General features: G+C 42.9%; 2 protein-coding genes across 2 annotated transcripts; one reads left to right on the forward strand and one right to left on the reverse strand.

Moving 5' to 3' along the window:
* Positions 1-1,021: 1,021 nt before the first annotated feature.
* Positions 1,022-6,975, forward strand: pnocb (prepronociceptin b; the record flags this gene model as incomplete). The annotated part of the gene is made up of 2 exons (XM_083642741.1): positions 1,022-1,159; positions 6,337-6,975. The coding sequence occupies 2 exons, from the start codon at positions 1,022-1,024 to the stop codon at positions 6,973-6,975; spliced, it is 777 nt and encodes a 258-aa protein (XP_083498867.1).
* A 2,349-nt stretch (positions 6,976-9,324) lies between these two features.
* On the reverse strand, positions 9,325-19,351 carry znf395b (zinc finger protein 395b). Its single transcript, XM_083642774.1, has 8 exons — positions 19,176-19,351; positions 18,758-18,870; positions 17,582-17,778; positions 17,066-17,172; positions 16,096-16,357; positions 12,550-12,639; positions 11,932-12,050; positions 9,325-10,833 (listed from the first exon to the last, which is right to left on the reverse strand). The coding sequence occupies exons 1-8, from the start codon at positions 19,325-19,327 to the stop codon at positions 10,722-10,724; spliced, it is 1,152 nt and encodes a 383-aa protein (XP_083498900.1). The 5' UTR covers positions 19,328-19,351; the 3' UTR covers positions 9,325-10,721.
* Positions 19,352-23,004: the final 3,653 nt, after the last annotated feature.

Here is a 23,004-nt window from a genome sequence, read left to right on the forward strand (position 1 = left end):
AACTTTCCAAGTACAACACAAACTGTCCATTTTGCTGCAACCCGACAGTGCTGCTTAATCCAGGACCTTACTTCCTGGAACTCTTGAGAGTAAAAAAGTGGTCCATTGGTGTGAATGGAGATGTCGCGACTCTTCTATATACACGGCTCTGGGTACTACTGTGCTGCCCCACATGTTGGTCCTCTTATACATTACACATGACACTTCCACCCTTTTGCCCCAAGTCGTCATCTTTGACCACTTTGTAGTAGATTTATGTTCTTCTTTTCCCTCTCTTGCATCTCCCATCAGGTTAAATACCGTACTTCTACCAGTCATTGCCTGCTACATACTGTATCTCTACAGCCATCAAGGTGTATAGCTTGCCATTGCACTTAACCTCTTTCTTCTAACTTTTACACTTCTACTCCTTCTCTTATTAGCTCTTGAAACGGCCACTCAGAAAAATAACGACACGACGTGACGTGAGCTGTCCATGGTGCTGAAAGAGAGCAGAGGCCAATTCATTGTAAACAACCAGTAGTTTCAGACACTTTTCATTCCCAAGCAAAATATGGCATTGCTTTTGTTGTTGATTTAATTTGAGGTAATTGTTTGAGCTGTTTTCATGTCAGCTGATACATAACACACAGGCATAGTGTTTTGATGTTTATTGATGTAACATGAATCCACGCTTTTTTCTCTTTTATGTTTCCCCCCACACATTAGCTCTTGAAACGGGCCCCCAGGTGTTTAAGGCTGCCTCTGCTCCCAGTGTTGGCTCAACCATGAACACTTAACACTTAACTCTTGACCGACAGCCCAAATCCTCAGGTAATGATCCATATAAATTCAAATTTACCCATCCTCCCCCCCGTCTCTCTGTCTGGTTTCTTATTCCAGGTTGGACCCAGATCCTAGGCTTTATTTCCCTACAACCCCAGATCCTCCAGCTGTCAAGCCGCATTTAGACTCTCCTCTCCAGCTGCTTGTCTCCCGCTCCCCGCCCGCCTCCTCCCTGCCTGTCTGGGCGAGCTGAGTGATGAAGACCCCTCTCTGGTGCCTGGTGGTGCTGCTGGCATGTCTCTTCTCCCCCGGACGCAGTGACTGCCAGAGGGAATGTGTGGCCTGTGGACTACTCCTGCAGCAACAGCAACTGCAGCAAGCCTTCAACGCTATGGTGAGTATGTAGTAGTCATTGTGAGTCACTGTTGATCAGAGTGTGTGTGTGTGTGTGTGTGTGTGTGTGTGTGTGTGTGTGTGTGTGTGTGTGTGTGTGTGTGTGTGTGTGCGTGCGTGCGTGCGTGCGTGCGTGCGTGCGTGCGTGTGTGTGTGTGTACATATGTGAACTGTATGTGTGGGTGGGAGACAATTTTTGTTGTTGTCAGGTGGCATAATGTGTGCTAATCGCTGTTGACCCGTGAAAACCTTGTAACACCAATGTATTTATTTATTTATTTAATTCATGCCTGACGACCAAAAGTTGCAAGTCTGAAGTGTGAAAGTGTCTCTTCTACATTGGTAATGTTTTAACTTCAATTGATGGATGTTTCAAATGATGCATGCTCCTCTATGGGTTGAGAACATTCTTGGTCTGATGAAACTCATTCAAATGTTGATTGTGTCAACCTGTAGGCTATGGCACATGGAAGTGCACTTATACATTTCTAGTGTGGTGTACATTACAAATAATCATTCCAAATGGCATAGTACGGGGGACACTTGAAAATAGCTAAACAAATAAATACATGGATAAGAATGATGAATGATGAAACCCTTTCAATACCCATTGGATAAACTTTAAGGCTGCACGATTTTCACCCAAAAGCAATTTATTTAATTCCCAATACTGTAACATTAAACAACGAACTGGCATGCTCAACCCAACATTTTAAAGAAAGTCACTGGGTGCCAATCCAAAAATCTCAAAATAATTAAATCAAAAACAGCACTCACAGATGTCCAAAGTACAAACTTTTAATGGGCACAGCAGCAGCAAAACGGACGCGTTTGAGCCTTAGGCTTTCCAATACTGTAACATGAAATCACCTAAGAGCATCTAAGTGACAGAATGCGAATGCTCTCTGAACTCGACCAACGTTCAGCACAGCACAGAAACTCATTTCCAAACAGTCCAAGAACACGTCACCGTGTCAAAAAATAGTCTGTTGGGCGTCCGTGAATAGCGGTGGGACGGCTAATTTAGCTGATAATGATGCAGAGAAAGACAGCTGGGACCTTTTGGAAAGTGGTAATAGAACGATGTCATTGAGTGCTGCTCAGTATCATCAGCCCCGGCTCCAAACGCTGACTGACACATTTGATCAGCTTCTCATTGTATTAGCGGCTTCCCATCGAGGCACAGATGGAATCCACTGAGAAATGCCTTCGTTTCCCAATCCAGAGGCCACACAGTGTATGTAAGGCAGGGCTCACAGATGCATTCAGGGAGGGACACACACACACGCACGCACGTGCACACACACACACACACACACACACGCACGCACGCACGCACGCACGCACACACACACACACACACACACACACACACACACACACACACACACACACACACACACACACACCAACACATCAGACTTGAGTCCACTTGTCTTGGTCTTGGTCTGTATTGGATGTTAACTCATTATTGTTTAGCCTGACTCTAAAAATGTCTAGCTACATGCATTCCAATGCACCTTTCCTCCATGCATGCCAATGAATGCTGAAGGGTGTGATGTAGAGAGTTGAAGGCAAATCTCTACATCACCGTTCATCCAGAGAAAATGAAGTAGAATAACGCCTTAAATGTCATTTTTGCATTCAGACAGACATATACCCTGTTTATTGCTGATTTCTTTCTGTTTTAAACTTGAACAGCACTCGGTTTGTTCAGGACTCGGAGTTTAATTGGTTTCAAGCCCTTTTGGGCTTGGACTCAATTGGACCTGCTCTTGCGCTTGAATTGGACTTGATTATGGTGGTTTTGACTAATTATGGTGGGCATGACCTATAATCCAACTAAACGCCTGACCTTATTTCTTACTTTAACCTAATCTAAATTTTAATCTTAACCCAAGCAAGAGAGGATATTTTTGGTCATAACAAGTATAGAAATACAAGTGTGTACACACACACACACACGCACACACGCGCACACACACACGCACACACACACACACACCACTTACTCATAAACTCCTTCAGATTGCTGCATTGATTTGACGTGGAGAATCCCCTGGTGTGCTCATTTCATTTACAACGGATAATTAATTTCCGTTGATAGCTTCCGGAGCGGAACTCCCTCTGCTCTCATTCCTTTGATGTGAGCAGGTTTTTTCGATAACAATGCAATTTATCTCATTTGAGCCAGATTCAAGGAGTAAATGGGATTGGCTTCTTTCTTACCGCAAATCGAGATTTAAAGTATGAAGGAGTAGTTAAGAGTTCAAAGAGGACATGGGTTTCACCATGAACTGCTGTTTAAAACGAACAGCAGTTGCACCCGGAAGTGTAGCCAATCTGTATATTACCATTAGCATGTTGATTCGTCCTATACGATCTGATTAATCAGGTCAGGTTGAGCTCCAGAATTACTACTAGCTGCTGAATCGAGCATATACACAACACTGTACTTTTACTTCCACCCACCATAATGCTCAAATTATTGCTATTGCTAACAATTCTCACTTCAGTTCAATATTTTTCCCCATATTTACTTTGAGCGCTGTTGTGAATTGTGTTGGGCTTATTGTGGACTCTGCTACAGCAGCTGGTCTAGAATTGTATGATGTGACACAGCGATCATTACACACTGTGCCACCATGTCAGAGGTCAAGGGTCAATATGCTCAGCTCTGTGAATTTACAGGTCATAGTTCACCAGGTGTAAACTGTGCAGACCCGGTGTTACACTGGCATCTGAAATGTTTGACCGCATTGCTTCTTTATGGGGAAAGGCAGGAGAGAGGCACAAAGTAAATGCATAACACCATAATGGATCCACCTTTAGGGGTTTCTGGTTGTAATGTACACGCTTTTTACCTTTTATGGACCATTTGGTGACTTTATGATCGTTGATAGCGAGACGTTTGCTAGATGATGGTGTGCCTTCACTTCATTTGCCTTTGCCTTCCTGCTGGTAAACTTATTGAGAGGCTTCTGGCAGGAGGCATCATCACGGTTAATAAAACCACACACTGAATCACAGGCTCAGCACTGCCAGCAGCTCACCCGTATTTGCATTTTAGAGGAGGAAAAAAAGGTCATTACCATAGGTTCGTCATTCACTATCTCAAAAATGTACAGCAACCAGTCTGAAAGAACATGATAATTTTGACAACAAAAGACTTAATTTACCTGCTGTCCTTCAAAATGTAGCATAATTTGTTTCAATTTTGTGCCGCCAATCAGTTTGAAGGAGTAGATGTCACATTTATCAAATGATGGACATATCACGCTGGCACACGTACCTTTTCATATATGCTGAACACAGCAGGGACAAGACCCATTAAATTCCATGACACGCAGGCCATCCAGGTCACACATTGTTTTCCCAGCCTGGGTCTGAAAGTTGGTATTGCAGTATTAACACCCAGCCTGGGTCTGAAAGTTGGTATTGCAGTATTAACACTCAGCCTAGGTCTGAAAGTTGGTGTTGCAGTATTAACACTCAGCCTGGGTCTGAAAGTTGGTATTGCAGTATTAACACTCAGCCTGGGTCTGAAAGTTGGTATTGCAGTATTAACACCCAGCCTGGGTCTGAAAGTTGGTATTGCAGTATTAACACTCAGCCTAGGTCTGAAAGTTGGTATTGCAGTATTAACACCCAGCCTGGGTCTGAAAGTTGGTATTGCAGTATTAACACTCAGCCTAGGTCTGAAAGTTGGTATTGCAGTAATAACACTCAGCCTGGGTCTGAAAGTTGGTATTGCAGTATTAACACTCAGCCTGGGTCTGAAAGTTGGTATTACAGTATTAACACCCAGCCTGGGTCTGAAAGTTGGTATTGCAGTATTGTGTGATTTGATGGGGATCTTGTACTATTTCATGGACTGGATTATTTGTGCTCTGTGTCACTTTTTATGAATGAAGCTCAAGGACAAGTTGCACTACACACCATGTTGCTGGAACTAATGTTCGCTGTAAATAATGATGTGTTAATGTGGTAACACTTTATAATAATGTTCAGTTATAAGTCATTTATAAGCCTTTGGTTAATTATGAACTAATCATTTATAAAACATTAATATATTTTAGATGATTAAAAAGTAATTAGTTGATATTTTATGAATCATTTGTAAGTCATTCAAAGATTTGACATCACATATCTAATGAACAGGGCCTAATGACTCCATGTGTGTCAGAGAAGACAGCTGTCTGTCTGTATACCCTCCCCAGGCCTGCGGAAGTAGCCACTCCAGCCAGCACTTACAACACTGCAGTACACACTACAAAGTTTTCCTCCCCTGTAATACATGTGTAAATCATTTACAATTCATTTACCAGGCTTTTTCTATCCCCTAATCTAAAGCGTAAACTATTATTCACTAGGGGTGTCACGATACACTCAGTTCACGATACGATACGATACGATACACGATATTGGGTTCACGATAACGATACAATAGATATTTTAACATTTTTTTTGCGATCGATTTGTAAGTTGAGGGTGCATCCTCCACGCTAATTTGAGTAATTTCACCATTTTCATCCTCTGTGTCTGTAACGTCCCTCGTCTGTTCAAACAAAGCAATGAAAAGGAGAGCGAGCATGCAATCAGATGCAGATCAGTGCCACCATGTTCAGCTTCTTTTTCTCGCGATATGAGATTTCATCTCAACGATACATATTGTCACGTTTTGATATCGCGATATATTGTGGGACGATATATTGTGACATCCCTATTCTTAAGAAAAATGATAGAGGTCCGCACACTGTATAATGCTCCCGAAGTGGATTTATTAAAAGCACAACGTTTCGGACGTCACGTCCTTCATCAAGGTGCACCTTGATGAAGGACGTGACGTCCGAAACGTGCGGACCTCTATCATTTTTCTTGTTATCTCATTTGGTCCAGCACCTGTCTACTAGGATGTGCGCGCATTCCACTTTTTTCCACATCCCTATTCTTCACACATACATGTGTTACATACAAAGGGGGTAGCTCCATTTGTGAAAATTGAAGCCAATGAGGAAATGTCTTAAAGTTGCATTCCTTCCACAGGCCTGGGGAGGGTACAGACAGCTGTCTTCTCTGACACACATGGAGTCAAATCTAGGTCCTAGATTTCTGTGAGATAATACTCACTACACAGAACCCTACCTTACCAACCCTCTGTCTCCTCTCCCTCTGCAGGTGTGTCTGCTGGAGTGTGAGGGTCACGTCTCCTCCTCCCTCACCTGGGAGCTGTGCGCCGTCAAGCTGTTGCAATACCCTTCACTTCCTGCGGGAGGCGCTCTTTCCAAGAGAACAGTGGAGGAGCTGGATCTGACCCCGTTTGACCTGGACTCTGACGGTGAACTGCTGCAATCTGCTGCAGCGGAGCGCTTCCAGGATAGGGGTCAGAATGCAGCTCCCTTCAAGCAACACAGTGCCGAGTATGACTCATCGCTGCTGGGATCCGCTGAAGAGGGGGAGGGCCTGCGGGGTCTGGATCTCGGTCTGGAGGACCAAGAGAGCAAGTCAAGGGAGGAGAGGGAAGTGATGAGGGACAGCCAGCTAGAGGATGAGGACTCAGACGCCATCGACTTATCCAAACGCTTCGGTGGCTTCCTGAGGGGTCGCCATGGATACAGGAAGCTGATCGGCTCGCCGGGGAGGCCCCTGCAGAAGCGCTACGGCGGGTTCATAGGCATCCGGAAGTCTGCCCGCAAATGGAACAGTCAGAAACGGGTGAACCAGCTGCTGAGGCAGTACCTGGGGATGAGGAGCAGTCGCAGTGGGAGGTTCAACAGTGTCCCTGCTGCCAGGGTTTGGAGGCAAAACCAACTGTAACGTATTTCTGTTTGAAGGCCGAAACCCTCCTCCTGTGCTGGGCTGCTCTCACAGAGTCCTGCCCCACTAACCGCAGCCAATCATGTTTTCAGCAGCTCACTCAAATTTGAACTGTGACGATCATCAAGAACACAGTATGCCATCTCGCTGCACCTCTCTTTGTGTCTATAAGTAACAAGGAATGTTTTGACCATAATGTCCTTCTTAAGCACATGCCATTCTGTGAAATAAAATAAATTAGATAAGTGCAATTGAATATTTTTGTGTGTCGGTATAATACGAGGGGCCAAATGAGATTGGAAAAATGGTTCAGCACAAGTTTGTTCACCAGAGGTGAAACCTGGAGGTCTGACACTTCAGGGGCCACTTTGTAGATTTTCAACCAGATTTCTATTCAGTAGTATATCTGCAAATGAACAATGTTTAACTTCCCTCCATCTTGCCTGGACTGAGGGCTCCCTTCATTCACAGAACTTATGAAGAAGTTCTGTGAATGAAGGTAGAGAGAGCGATAATGATAGTGATAGTAGTGATAGTGATAGATAATGATAGTGATAGTAGTGATAGTGATAGTAGTGATAGTACACCATGGCAAAACTGCTCCATGACATCATTTTGGACCAAGAGGTTCTGTGAATGAACGCGGAGCTCTCGGTCCAGGCGAGGAGGAGGGAAGTGAAACATTGTTCATTTATACGATACGACCGATTTTGTAATGATACAAAGTTGACTGAAAATGAAAATCAGAAAATTGGCCCTTTAAGGTTATGATGAATGCACTTTCAAGCATGTGTGTGGATGGGACTTTAAGTTATTGTTTGAGCAGTTTTTCCTGCACTCACTCTGTAGTTCATGTCATGAGAGCTACTCCTGGCTCTGTCCAGCTCACATGAAATGCAATATGTAGCTTTGGAATTAAATGGCCCATATAGAAATATTTTTCAGTGGCTTCGATCATAATTGCTGAGCTTGCCACAAATCAGAGCTAAAACAATTAAGAGTGCCCCAGCCCTGTGCTTGGAAGATTGCGCTTATCTATTGTAAATATGGTTGGAGGGTAGGATTGCTGGTGCTCAAACGTTAATGTTTTAGCTTCAAACTGTGGTATAAGAACCCAATTTTCTGCTTGAGGAACTTAGCTCATTAAATCCAATGCACATACAATAGATGTTCTTAGGTTTTCAATGGTAAACCCTCCACACCACACACAAACCCCCAAAACTACATATTGCAACTGTACATGGGAGCCTTGTTTCTTTGTTTTTTCTTTGTAACCTGATTTGTCCATCAAAGCTCTATATGGAGGTTATCAAGGTTAAGCTTTCAAGCAGTGACTTCCCCATGAGAAAATTAACAGCAGCTTCTCCAGCTCTTGGGCAGAGGCTCCTTTCAGTACAGCACTACTGTCCTCTAGTGTTTATAGAACAAACGCGCGCGCATGCGTGTGTGTGTGTGTGTGTGACATTGCTCTTGGATGCTGATTTTTGGTCAGTTTTGCCATTCTCTCAGTAATAACATGCTTTGCACTACCTCCCTTTTCCTTCAATTACAATGGAATTAGAAATATGAACACAAGACAACAAACTTACCCGTATGTACTGATAGCTACAGGCCTATTACTTACATGACCTTGTCTAGACATACTGGTGAGACTGTTGGGTCAGGTCAAAGAAGAAAAGAATCCCTGGCAAATAGAGAGAAAACCAGTATCTATTATCCTTTTCTCTTGCAGTATTAGTAGTTTCTGTGTAACAGCTCATAATGTTATATTTGTCAACCGCCAAACTACATTGCAATTATGGGAATGAGGGAGCTGTAATTCTAAGTGTTACCAAAGCATATATAACTCAGGAATGGGAAGAAACTAAACCTTAGTCAGTCCTCAAAAGCTACTTCAACATAGTCTTTGCTTTAGTCAAAGTGGACTAAACTGTGCACGTCCACCGTTGTACACATCATATGCTCGGGTGAAAAAGAATAGACCTTAATTTGTTTTATCATAATTTTTCTTTTCTTTCACTAGCAGGTCACATTCATTGTTTTGCATCTCAGTGTTTGATGAAGAAATCTACGTAATGTATAAGGATTGAAGAGTGTGCGGGTGATGGCAGAGATTGTGTACATGTGTGCTTATGTTTGACTGTGCATGTGCATGTGTGTGTGTGCTTGTGTATTTATGACACCAACACAAACAAATTGAATTTGTGAATATTGTGTACATTTCAGATCACTTTATAACGTATACCATTGTTTTGAGTCTTCATAAAAAATGTGTATAGAGAAAACGACAATAAACTAGTTTGCTATTTCTCTTGTGGACTCTCATGCAGAAACAAGAACACAACCGCCTCAAATTCTCAGTGCATTTTAATTTGTGTTTGACAATATATTTCTTCTTCTTTTATTGCTATTACAAACTCAGTCTCCTAATGCTAGTCCCATAGGCATGACTCCATAGCTTTACAGATAGAACCGTTAACACTGGTCAGTTGCCAACATGTAGGAAGGAAGTCCATTTCACAGAAGGAACTTGGTTGAGTACCAAATGTAGCTTATTCTTGTGAATTTATATTCCAAAAAACAACAACATAAAAAACATAAATTCTGCCCATCACATGGGCTGAAAGAACAAGACAATAAAAAAGGTAGAAAATACTTGTACATAACTCAAAGCACACAATATACTGTAGACGTACATCATAACCACTGTGTAACCATTGGAAGAGAAGGTTGGGGGGGGGGAAGCAGAGCCAGGTAGCAATCTAATACAGTGGGGTAAGGTGTTGTAATACAGTATGCTATGTCCTTTGGATAGAAGAAGGAAAGCATAGTAGGCTGCTTAGCACATCACATGGTCAAAGTGAGTCAACAACTAGCACCATCGCAGACTTCACTTCTCCGGGGTGAAGTTACAAAGATACGTAAAACTGAATTTCTATTCCTTTAGGAACGAAACAAAACAGGTTTAAAGCTGGAGTGCATAACTTTTGTAGTGCAGAACCTTTGTCTCCCCCTTCTGGTGAGAGTATGTGGTGTCAAGAAAATAAGTCCCCAACCGTTTCCATTGCTTTTTGTTGTCAGGCAAAAACTGTAAACAGCTATCAACATGTTGTTGAAACGCTCAGAGCAATAAAATACAGCACATCTTCTTTGTAGCATCCATGATGTTCCTTCATTACCATTTAAAAGCTCATGAACACACAGAGGAAGAAGGATTTCTCAACTTGGGAAATGGGCCAATCCGAGCAGCACTTGAATGCAGCATTTGCCATAGACTAGCCATAGCCTACTCCGTCAGAGCTGTAAAATAGTGGATAAATAGTTTTGACGCCAAACAGCCCCCGCAAAACGACTAACGGTAGTTTCACTTCAGAATTTGATCCATTCGCGCGCCAATAGAGCAGGCGAGGCCACGCAGCAGCCGAGCTGTGTGGGTGAGGCCGCGCTGCGTATCTGCGAGCTGCAGGGCCAGCTCGGGCAAGCTGCGCGGGCGAGCCTAGGCATCGAGCGTGCGAGATGCCTAGTATCTGAAAAATTACACACTCCAGCTTTAAAAACATGAAGCAAACGAATGGTTGTTTTTCTCTATGGCTCTCAAGCCCTGATTCATCCTTGTGTCTCCTCTTTTTGATAAAGTCTCTTTCATCACTCATCCATCCACCACGTTGTCTCTGTCACACTCTCTCTCTCTCTCTCTCTCTCTCTCACACACACTCTCTCTCTCACTCTCTCTATCACACAGCTGTTTAGTCGGGGAAGCGCTGGCAGGCTTTTTTCCACCGGCAGGCGGTGCACCACTGGTCCTTGCGCTCCACTCCGTACACCTTGCGGCACTTTTTGGCCTCGCTGCGACCCTTCCTGCAGATGCAAAGACACAAATCGTGCCGATGAGAAGGAGCAAGGCAACAGGGAAGAAAGAAAGGAGAGCTACCACACAGACTTAATATTAGAGAGAGGAGGTGACGATCTCTGTCTATATAAATGACATTGATAAGAGACAAATGGATGCTATCTAAATGTGATTATACTGACTGCAGACTGGCAGCACAGTGTAGACACATAATAAATAAACAGACATTGAAAGACAAGTGAACGATAAACCTGTCCATAGCATAATCAATCAAATCAAGCTTTATTTATAAACTTTTATTGACACTGAATTTACAAAATATTAGGGACATCTTCCTGATCCTTTGTGATCGTGTGCGGTATAAATTTAATAAGGGACGTCAAGAAGGGATAATAAGTTAATGAAAAGAGTAAGTGTCTGTAAAATTTGATACATTTGATGTATAATTCCTGATAAGGTGCTTTTTATGTTAGATTTATGGTCGGGTGTCAAACCCCTCACCGTACGCGCGTAGGGCTGCGCCGTGGCCAGCGCAGCTCCCTGAAAATGTGACTTGAGTCGACGTAGCTGACGTGAACAGCGCAAACTTACACTATAATGTAGATGGGGAGATAACAGGAGAGACTGATGACCAAGTATATGCACTACATTCTCTCCTTGGGCTAACTTCTAGTCATTGAAATCCTAGTGAAATCACACAATGTACAAATTTTTCTGGGGACTCCCCTGGGACCCCTCGTCAAGCTGACGTTCCAGTATGTATGTCCTAAACTTGAGGCTACGTTGAAGCATGTTTCTCACATAAGAATTTATAAATAAGAACATTAAAATGCAACATTTAAGGATGTTTTCAGGTAAGACATGCCATTGATATAGTTTGTTTCCAATACTTTTTTAGTGTTGTCAAACCGTTTTTGTACTTACATATCCATTGTGATGACATTTGTTTCGTTAATGGAAAGCATATTTGAAATGTATTCTGGTGCAAAACATTAACTGGTTTAAACACCAACAAAAGGATCTTCTTATAAACAGGTTAAAAAGTCAAACAGAGAGAGAATGAACACCAGTATGAAGACACAGCAGGTGGGCGGATGAGGCCTCACCTAAAGGAGCAGAGAGTGCGGGAGGGCGACGCACTCATGGTCTGCAGCCTGTTGGCGGCGCTGTTCTGCTGGAGCCACTGCTCTCCGACGCTGACCGACCGGCAGCGGGGTTTCTCCATCTGAGGAGGAGGTAATAAGAAAATCATGAAATGAGTTGCAAGTTCAAAGTTCAGTTTTCATTTGAACTTAGAATGGCTATTAATTACTTATCACGTTGGTATTCTTGTACTGTGATTAAGGCGAAAAACAGACAGTTGGGACTTGGGACATTGCGTTTTTCAGTGGCAGAGATGTTGACTCAGGAATAAAAGCATAATTTCAGTGATATGTTTGATGCACTGACATGTATATAAATTCAGGATCAAAGCTTATAAAAATGAGTCCTGCTCTCTTCCCTAGCCTTCCTTTTTACTTTGATCATTCTGTGCAATTGTGAGTGAGATGAAAATGACAGACAGACAGACAGACAGACAGGCAGGCAGACAGACAGACAGGCAGACAGACAGGCAGGCAGGCAGGCAGGCAGGCAGGCAGGCAGACAGACAGACAGACAGACAGACAGAGACAGACAGACAGAGACAGACAGAGACAGACAGACAGACAGACAGACAGACTCACTGGAGTGTTGTTGTGGCTGGAGACGATGGGGGTCCAACCCTGGGAGCTGGGGTTTCGGGGGGCCACAGAGATCTGGACGGGGTTGCATGCCTGGAGGGAGAGGGGAAGAGGAGAGTAATTACCATTCACATCTTAAAAACACAGTTTCAATGGTGTCAGGACCTCAAATGGTTCAAAGTGTCCCATTATGAAAAGAATAACAGCATGTTCATATCACTGAATTAAGTAAACTCTAGTTATGACAATGAAAATACAATAAACATACAGTAAACAAGTCCTCAAAATTGCTAAACATCCATTTTTACCCCCCCATGTCCTTCCTTAAAATTGTTTCAACTAATTTGTCACTTGTGATTCTATTAATTTCCCTTAAAAAAGAAGAGAAGAACATCCATATTTCATACATAGCCATATCTCCTTAAATTATTCTCCTTTCAAATAAAATGTTCCCATCCGCTTTGCCAGCGTTCTCTTCCCTTCGCAGTCCTGAAGCCATTTTGAACAAAGCACATTAAACGTCCCAAATCACCATAATATTCACAACACCCCACCTCGCAATGTGGATAAAAGCAGACAGAAGGCATTTGATTACCGTAAATTCCGGACTATAAGCCGCGGCTTTTTCCCCGTTTTTTGGCCCTGCGGCTTATATAATGGTGCGGCTTATCTATGGATTTTTTCAGAAAAAAAAAAAAAAATACAAATAAAATCTCTCTTTTTTAGCACTCTTTCTAACTATAAATCCACTTCTGTTTTAATTTCCTCTCTTGCCCTCTTTTCACCACACCGCGGACACTGTGTGCACTGTAAAAATAAACAAAGGTGGTGTTGTGTTATGTTGTTTTGTTGAAATGTTACGGTAATACGGTAAATGGTAGCTTCCTCAAACAGCCAACAATCCCCTCTGTGCGTGAACCCTTACATATGGTAATTACGGTAAGCAAACGGCCACTCGGTGACCTCCAAAATCGATGGATTTTACAGGTTACACAGCTTCATCAGCACATTTTATGTGCATTGCTTTGCTGCTTGTTTTTTCGATTATTTTTTTGTAAAGCACCTTGAATTGCCTTTGTGTATGAAAGACTTGACATCATTGGCGGAAATCAACCAGTTACTCCTACCGGTTCAAAGTTCATCAGCAGCCCGGAATCACAAGACGAGCAGTAGAAGCAACTCTCTCTCACTTACCATGGGGAAGGTACGCAGAAATTCACACGACGCAGATTTCAAGTTGAAAGCAGTCAATCTCACATTAAAAGAGGGAAATAGAGCAGCAGCGCGTAACCTGGGCATCGACGAGTCAATGGTGAGGCGTTGGAAGGTGCAGCAGGAGGAACTGTCTCAGTGCAAGAAGACCAAAAAGTCCTTCAGAGGTCATAAAAGCAGATGGCCCGAACTTGAAGATTCCCTTGAAGATTGGGTGTTGACCCAGAGAGCAGACGGCCGAGGCGTTTCCACGGTGCAGATCCGACTGAAGGCCAAAACAGTCGCCACCGAAATGAAAATTGAACATTTCATAGGTGGCCCATCTTGGTGCTTCCGATTCATGAGACGAAAGGGACTGTCCGTCCGGGCCAGAACTACTGAACAACTCCCTCCCGACTACCAGGAGAAAATCACAAACTTCGGCGAATTCACACAAAGGAAGATCACGGAATATTATAGGAGTGTGAAAACATCCACAATCACCAACGGGTTCCAAAAGGCTGGACTGCTGCGGGATGAAGAGGATGACGCCGCCACAGCTGGCGCTGAGGGTCGTCAGAGGCTTCAGAGGCTGTTCGATGCCGACACCGACAGTGGAGTTCGTTGGTTTTGAGTGACAATGAAGGAGAGAGGAGAGTGGTTGACGAAGCCACCCTGAACCTGTTTGTTTCCGACACTGAAGATGAGGACTTTGGTGGTTTCAGTACGCAGGAAGAAGAGAAAGACGAGGATTAGTGACTTGACTTCTCTGGTTACAGCCGTTTGCTGCACATATAGCCTATTGTTGTGTGATTTTGTCTGGGGATTAGTGACCTGACTTTTGTTTTGTTTTGTTGAAATGTTAATAAATGGGAGCTTCCCCAAACAGCCATCTCTTTCCTGACAATCCCCTCTGTGTACGAACCCTTACATATGGTAATTAAACATCAAAACGCCCGCGGCTTATAGTCCGGTGCGGCTTATATATGTAAAAAACAGTCAATTTTGCTGCTGCGGCTTATATACCGGTGCGCCTTATGGTCCGGAATTTACGGTAAATTAAACTAACATACACAAATACATGTGCATACTGCATACACATACACATACATATACATACAGTATACTGCATACACATACGCATGCACACCCACAAACACAGCACCACCAAAAACCCATGAATAAACACAGGAAACTGACAGCGCAGGGAGGGTCCCTACCTTAGTAGTGTCTGTAAGATCTGTTCATTTTGTAAGATATCCTATGATCATTGTATTTTGTTGATTTTGCTTTGTATGATGTAGGTAATGATGATCATGTTTATGTATCTTGTTATGTGCTGAGACCAAGGACCACATCGGAAATAAGTCGGCGACTTTTTGTGTGCTATCCTTGACATTTTTTATGATGCCTGACTTAATTTGATCATGTATTGTATCAACTGTCCAATAAACTAAACTAAACTAAAACACCAACAGCACTGACCCTCGATTCAACCCATACTTTTGGTTAGGCAGGAAACACACTAGATGATTTCTGCCTCCATGCAGAAATTGTTTTGTTATGTTATTCTTCAAACGGTGGGGTATCATTCATTCATTGCATCATATGCTATAGTTTTCTCTTGCAGTTCTCTAAGCATGTAGTCCTAAGTGTAGTCAGGCAAAGGGGGTACTTGGATTCACAAATCAGGCAAAGGGGGTACTGAAGCCAAAAAGGTTTGGGACCCACTGCTCTATACTATACTCAATGAATATACTGTATACTGTATATCAGGGTGTATGCAGGAATCCTGAAGTTAAATGTAATACCTTTTAAGACCTTTTTTATTTTTATATATACATTTATTATATATAAATTTACCAATATATTTTAAGACCTCAACGCCATTTTTGTCACATCAGCGATACGATTTTGATTCAATTCAGGGGTCTGTGATCATTATGAGATGATATATGCCCATTTAACACAATCAGCTACAAAATGTAATACCTCATCAAATGCAATTAAGACTTTTTAATAGCTTTTAAGGGCCTTAATTTTCCATAAATTGATTTAGCAACTTTTAAGACTTTTCAAGACCCCGCAGATACCCTCATGTATGCAACATGCTGGAGGACTTTGCTTAGTTAGATTTCATATTAGAAAATCAGACTTGGTCAAGGAGAAATGCTCGCTAACAGGGATGTAAACACATTTGTGCCCAAGATTGAGCGAAATAAGCTTTTCCTATGGAGAAATTTAATGTATAATACATTAGCATTCAGACACTTGTTCTTCTACCAGCACTTGATATCCATCCCAGTCTGCTGCTAGAACAAAAAAAAACACAGAATCTCTCAGTCCTGTCACACCCACCTGATAGAGATGCTCTGAGTGGATCTGCCAGAAGCTGCTGGGGGCCGACTGGCTGAGCTGTGTGGGAGCTGGAGATGGACCTGTGTCGGGAGGCGGGGGGATCTGGAGCCCCAAGCCTGGGGGAGACGCGCAGGAGGCCCAGCAGAGCCGGGGGGGCGAGGCGTGGCTCCCGGCCCCCTGCTGAGAGGCTACGTCCACGGGCTCAAAGGAGAGCTTGGTGTAGTAGAAGTCCTCCTCTCTCTGGGACTGCTCTGACCCACTGCTGTGTGTGTAGAAGTGTGTGTGTGTGTGTGTGTGTGGGGGGATGTATGTTTGTGCAGGTATAGACAGCATGTGTGTGTGTGTGTGTGTGTGTGTGTGTGTGTGTGTGTGTGTGTGTGTGTGTGTGTGTGTGTGTGTGTGTGTGTGTGTGTTGTGAGACAAATGCAGAGAGAGAGAGAGAGCAACAAAGAGAGAGCTGTTTATTTTGACCAGTGCTGAGAGCAAATAGAGCGTTTCCACGCTGTAACATGTTTGTTCCGTAACTTTCCATAACTAAGTCAGAGGCAGAGCACTTCCATAACCTAAAAATGTTATTCCCTCTTGTTTTTTAAATGGTGTTTTCCACCAAAGAAATGGTGTAAACACTACAGTTGCCACTACAGTTGGGCTCACTGTCAAGTCAAGTCAAGTCAAGTCTTATTATCCCACTAGGGGAAATTTGGTTGTAGTCAGCCAGGTATTAAAAACATATTAAATCCATCCATCATAAAATACAATATGAAGGATACAGAGACAACAATACAATAAAGTGCAAGATGACTTAATGTGAAGACAAAAGACAAAGAAAGTGCTTAGCGCCATACTTTGTGCAAATTCAGCCTTCTAATAGCAGTGCAAACAAAAGTCTGTGATTTTTTTTTGTTTAGTTTAGTGATTTGGAACTCATCTATTATACATATTGATTGTACATTAATCAAAATCTGCTCACCCCAGATGCAGGACACGGATGTGTCTTTTCATTCCTACTGAAGACGTGAGCACCTTGCCACAGCTGGGCCACAGACACCTGTACACACCTCTGAACGAGCTCTGAGTCTGCAAGAGACAGAACAGGAGGGAGAGAGAGAGAGAGAGAGAGAGAGACCTTGTTCAATGTGCTTTGGCAATACTGTACATCAATATGGCCATGCCAATAAAGCCTCGTTGAATTGAATTGAGAGAGAGAGAGAGATCGGAGATGTCGTACACACCAACAGTAACATCATCGAAGTAACATCTTACACACTGACCTGCATCTTTGTTGAAGCAAACATAATCACAATATCCTCTTCTCGTTCTCTCTTTCTCTCTCTCTTAACAATTATCATCACCCCAATTTATATTCCAATGCTTCCCCGCCAGATGCGTTCTCTGCAGGTAGCAGAGAACGCAAAGGCTTCTGAGCCAGTCAAATGAAATCGGACTGTTGAGGCAGCAGTCGGGGACGCACTGCTCCAGTCTGTACCTTTGGCTTCTTGGCATTAAGCTCCTCCCCCTGCTCCAGCTCCATCTGTAGCCCTTCGTCGGGGCTGCTGTCCATCTCGGTGATGGACGGCGAGGGGGCGGGGCTTACGTTGCCGTGGTCCCAGCTCCAGTAGCCGCTGCTGCCGCTGTCAGAGAGCTCCCCGCCACAGCACTCCATGTCAGCTGCCGACGAGCCAGCTAGAGAACAGGAAGATAAGAGCGTTATCACCATGACAAACCAACAGAGACGCCTTCCCCACTCCAGCTAAGTCGCTCCACATCTTCGATTACAGGATCAAAATCAATCATTTCAAAAAGTACATCCTATTTTGTCTTTGTCAGTACTGGAAAAGCTGAAGGTGGATTTGGGGAATTAAAGACAGTTTTTCTTCTCCATTTGCACTCATTATAAGTCACTGGGGATGAGTTTCTGCTAAATGCCAAAAATGTCGTGTCAAATTATGCTGGATTTAGTACTTCTCAAACGCCATTTGCTATATTACTTGCCAGTCGTCATAACAACATTTAGGAATGTTAAATGTTAAAACTAAATTCATTTGCACCTGGATGTAAAATGGCCAAACGGCAATAAACTAGATTTTGATACCTGTGAGAGTTGAGTGATATCTATGATGCTCTATTCCTGACCGATTAAAAATGCTATCGTGACTATTTGATCACAAAAGAAAACATACAAGCCATCATGAGGTGGTGAGGCTGGAGCAGACCTGTACAAATTCACCAAAATAATTCATTAAAAATCAGCAAAGATATACCTTATGGTTTTGAAATGCAATGTAGCAGAGGCAGAATAGGGTGGATTTGGAAATTCACATATGTGATCACAGCTATGCGAATTCACACTTGTTTCTAACGGGGTTGGTCGAGATCATTTTTGGATTCGCTTCCATGTTTGTTCCAGCTTTGGTCCTACTTTTGTTTTGTACTGCAGACAGAGTGTAGCCTTAAACATAGCCTATTCTTATTTGTAATATTTACTTTGATTCAAGTGCTAATTCTACACTGGCGACATCAGTACAAACATGTGTTTTTGTGTTTGCAGGGGATTTCTCAGTCAGTGGTGGTAATGTTCTTGCCGTGTTAATCCTCTCCTGCTAAGTGAAGCTAGCAGGAGCTCTGATGCGGTTGTGTGGTGCTGAGGTGAGGGGTATCGGACCTGGACCGCCGTCTGTGTGCGGAGGAGGCTGAACCACAGGACTGCAGGACAGGCTGGTCAGGACCATGGCTGCCATGATCTCGTCCATCTCCACTGACTCTGGGCTGCGGAGACTGTGAGGGAGGACACATCACAATGTGGCTGGGTAACACTTAAGACACTGTTGACTCACTCTCACCATCAATATTTAAAATAAAAACACAGGCTAAAACACTTTAAAGGCCAAATCCAGCCTCACTCAGACACTCTTACACCGCTATATACAGTATAGCATCAATGTATGATGTTTGATGCATTCCAGGTGTTGTTTTGTGATAAAAATGTTACTTTTCCTCAACCTCCTGTGTCTACTTATACTTCAGACAGTGATTTCCTATATGTTCACAGCTACATTTATTTGGGCCCGTATATCCCTTACCTGTACGGTGCCTCTCTAGTAGCCAACATGGTGCAGAGGGGCATTGTGGGAGCTGTAGTTTGCGGCGGAGCAGCCAGGTTGCCCCAGCCTCCCTCAGCCTCCCTATGTGGCAGGTGGACTGATGCCTTGTTCTTGTGATGCCCATTCCCCATGACCGGCTTCTCACCGTGGCCATAGCACTGCATATACATCTTCAGAGAGAGAGAGAGAGAGAGAGAGAGAGAGAGAGAGAGAGAGAGAGAGAGAGAGAGAGAGAGAGAGAGAGAGAGAGAGAGAGAGAGAGAGAGAGAGAGAGAGAGAGAGAGAGAGAGAGAGAGTATGCAGAGAGAAGAGCCAGGTTGCCCCAGCCTCCCTCAGCCTCCCTATGTGGCAGGTGGACTGATGCCTTGTTCTTGTGATGCCCATTCCCCATGACCGGCTTCTCACCGTGGCCATAGCACTGCATATACATCTTCAGAGAGAGAGAGAGAGAGAGAGAGAGAGAGAGAGAGAGAGAGAGAGAGAGAGAGAGAGAGAGAGAGAGAGAGAGAGAGAGAGAGAGAGAGAGAGAGAGAGAGAGAGAGAGAGAGAGAGAGAGTATGCAGAGAGAAGAGTTTTACTGTATAGACTGATGATAAACTGCTGTGTGGTGGCTTCACTGGTTGGAATTTTTATGTACTTTACTGGCACACCAAGATGGTTTTCCAGGAAGTAAAAGTAATAGGACTTTGATATAAGAATACCAGTGGGGGAAATAATTAACAATAAATAACAATAAATGTGTACCTTATGCTATGGAGAACTAGCTAACCAGGTGAAAACCACAGACTTTTACTATTGGCCACTGAGAAACTTCACAGGAACAGTTGTGGGTTTAGTGCCTTGCTTATGGGCATTTTAACCGTATATAATATACTGTACTTCCAGTCAACCAATGAAGGCTGAAGGGTGCAGTAAGGGTGCAATGGCTCTGTTTACATAAGTACCGTCATAGAGTAACTGTCTGTTGGCCATACTCCGGTTAAGATCTTATTTGGGTTAAGCTGTTTACAGGCACCTTTGGTACCCTGCGACTCAGTTGCCATGGTGCCATCAACAAACCAGATAACAGAATATTCCTGTGGACCGATGTCTCTCCTACAAATAGAATGGTCTGCCGGCAAAAACAGCATTAAAAGGATGTGGGTGCTAGCCTTTCACCAAATAGTGGGCAGGGGAAAGAAAGTATGTTCCCATGTTCAGAGTTTTTCCTTTTCTCTCATTGGCAGTAAGGTTGGGGGATGCACTACTCACTGCCATGTGTTTGGTTGACATTGAAAAGCCCCATACATACCCCATAACCCATTTAATATTGTAATAAGCCAGGAATCTTAACCTGGTTTCTCATAATTGGTGTAGGAGCTTAACCAGGTTATTCTAACAGAGTTCTGAGGTTTACATGCGTCGACCCAAAACTGGGTTACTTGATTAACCGGGTTAAGAACAAAATGAATCAGGCATTTCAACATAGCTAATGTGGGTGACAAAAGACTAATTAAAACAGGTGATCAGTATGCTAACTGTGACTCTTCTGATGCATCTGCTTCAACCAGATCAATTCATCAATGATGACTGTGATAGTAGGATTGTGAACAAATGAATGGATGGGTAGATTATGGCCGGATGTATGTGAGTTGATCTATAAAATTAATAAATGGATAGATGTGACTGACTGAACAAACATCTAAATCAGAGGTTTTCAAAGTGGGAGGCGGGCCTCCCCAGGGGGGCTCCAAGCAGTTTCAGGGGAGGCTCAGTAAATGGAAGTGAAAAAATTATTAGATTAGTTATTAAAAGGAGATCACATAGAATAGCCTAAATGTGTGTGTTTTGGTTAAAGAGATAGTTCAGAGTTACAGTAGTTTGGGGGAATTTGTCAGTTTGGGTTAGGGTTAGGGTTAGAGTCAGAGTCAGAAACAAAGTAATGCCATCAGAAAGAGACTTTTCTATGTATTTGGTGTCGTCTGAACTAAGTATGTCAAACAGAAATATCAGGCTATCTTGGCTCATTTGCAGAGTATCTGGGATCAAACAACATAGTCATGATGATCCCATAGGCTTCCAGGAATTGAGCGAGGGAGGCTCCTTTTTCCAGGCTTTGTCTTTGGGGAGGCCCACAGTCTCAGACTTTGAAAACCGCTGATCTAAATAATGTCTGAATACATGAATAATTTAATCAAAACAGAAAACTTCACATTTATCATCTCAATAAAGCCGAATGGACACCCCTAGACTCTGTCTTGGTCTTCTTACCAGAGTCTCGTGCATGTCGGGTCTGCTGCGGCTGAATGTGGTTGTAGTGAGACAGGCTGCTGTCCCAACTGGCCCCGCTCCAGCTCTGTCTCCACGTCCCATAGCTGCCATGGTGCTGTTTCACACGGTACTGAGACTCAGCACAGTGTCACACCTCTACCAGACAAGATACAAGACACCAGTCAAAAGTATGGATGGGACGATATTGAGAGTCATCATATTGTGATACAAAAATTTGACAATATGTATTGTGACATTTATTCTGCTGTAGTAATCACTAATGAGCTGACTTGATGACTTAACTTGATGCTTGTGAAATTGTGACGAATTTCACAAGGACAAATTATATTATTTGCACTTGGTATTGGTAATGACATTTTAAATCTGTTGTTTACAATCCAGAAAACCAAAGCCAGAAAGATTTGTGGCTCAGAAATAACCATAATGCTGCACAGTCGTACTTTCATTTATTACAGTATATCATGGTTTTATCAAATTGTGAACCCCATATCACGTATTGAATCATGTCACAAGATAAGCATATTGTCCTATCCCTAGTTAAAACATAACATTTGATTCAATTCAAATGTCTGTAGCCTATGCATTGTTTTTTAAATGTAATTTTCTTTTACACCATTGAAAAATTCCTATAAGGACTTAAAGTGTGTCCACGCCACGGTACTGATTAGTGAGTTTATACTAACCTTAGTCCTAAAATTAGACTTATATTTTTGTTGTGATATTGGTATAGTATCCTTCTAAAATGTATTTGTATAAAATGTAAGGTTAACTGTAGTTGTTTTTGGTTAGAGGAAATACTCTGAATAAAACGTGACAAAAAATAATAAATACTTATTTTTATTATGATGAATAAATATGTCTGTCCTGTTTAGGGGCTTTGCAGACTAGTCAGCAGCATTGGCAACAGTTATCATGCATTCATTCATCCTGGCACAGGGGATTTGGAGCAGAAAAAAGCAAATTATTAGGCCTACAGGAATTTTGATTATGATTCAAAGCAACAATGTGGCAGTGTTTAAAGTTTTAAACTCATTTGAAGCTGTCAGATGCCATGATTGGAGTTTTATGATTATTTATAATTAGGTCCAGATCATTGAGGGAGGGACTTTTTTTAACCAAAAAAACAGAAAATGAAGCCCTGCCATCATCGCATGGTAAAAGTTATGATCCTAAAAGGACTTGTGAAGAGTGTTGATTTTGTCAACTATAGGCTGCATAATTTCGTACACTTGACAGATGATATTTTTTGTTTCCACATCAGTAGTCAGTAGGAACCTTTAAACTGAACGTAATGGTATTTACGTAAGGATTTTATATTTCCCATGCTTTCCCTTGTACATTAACGCAGCATAAAACCAGATTTCTCTGGCTTTGCGCTTTCCACCAATCCGCGGTGAGTTCCAGTAGTAAACAAGTGGCACAGTGTGGGCGGGCCGGCGCCGCTGATTGGTTCAAATCTTATTTCCAGCGCGCACACCTCCTTTCTAACAACGTGTTCGGACACGAGCTCTACCGGGAGGGGAGATGGACGGACGGA

Source organism: Poromitra crassiceps (genome assembly GCF_964638095.1).
Source record: "Poromitra crassiceps genome assembly, chromosome: 9".
Taxonomy (NCBI): domain Eukaryota; kingdom Metazoa; phylum Chordata; class Actinopteri; order Beryciformes; family Melamphaidae; genus Poromitra; species Poromitra crassiceps.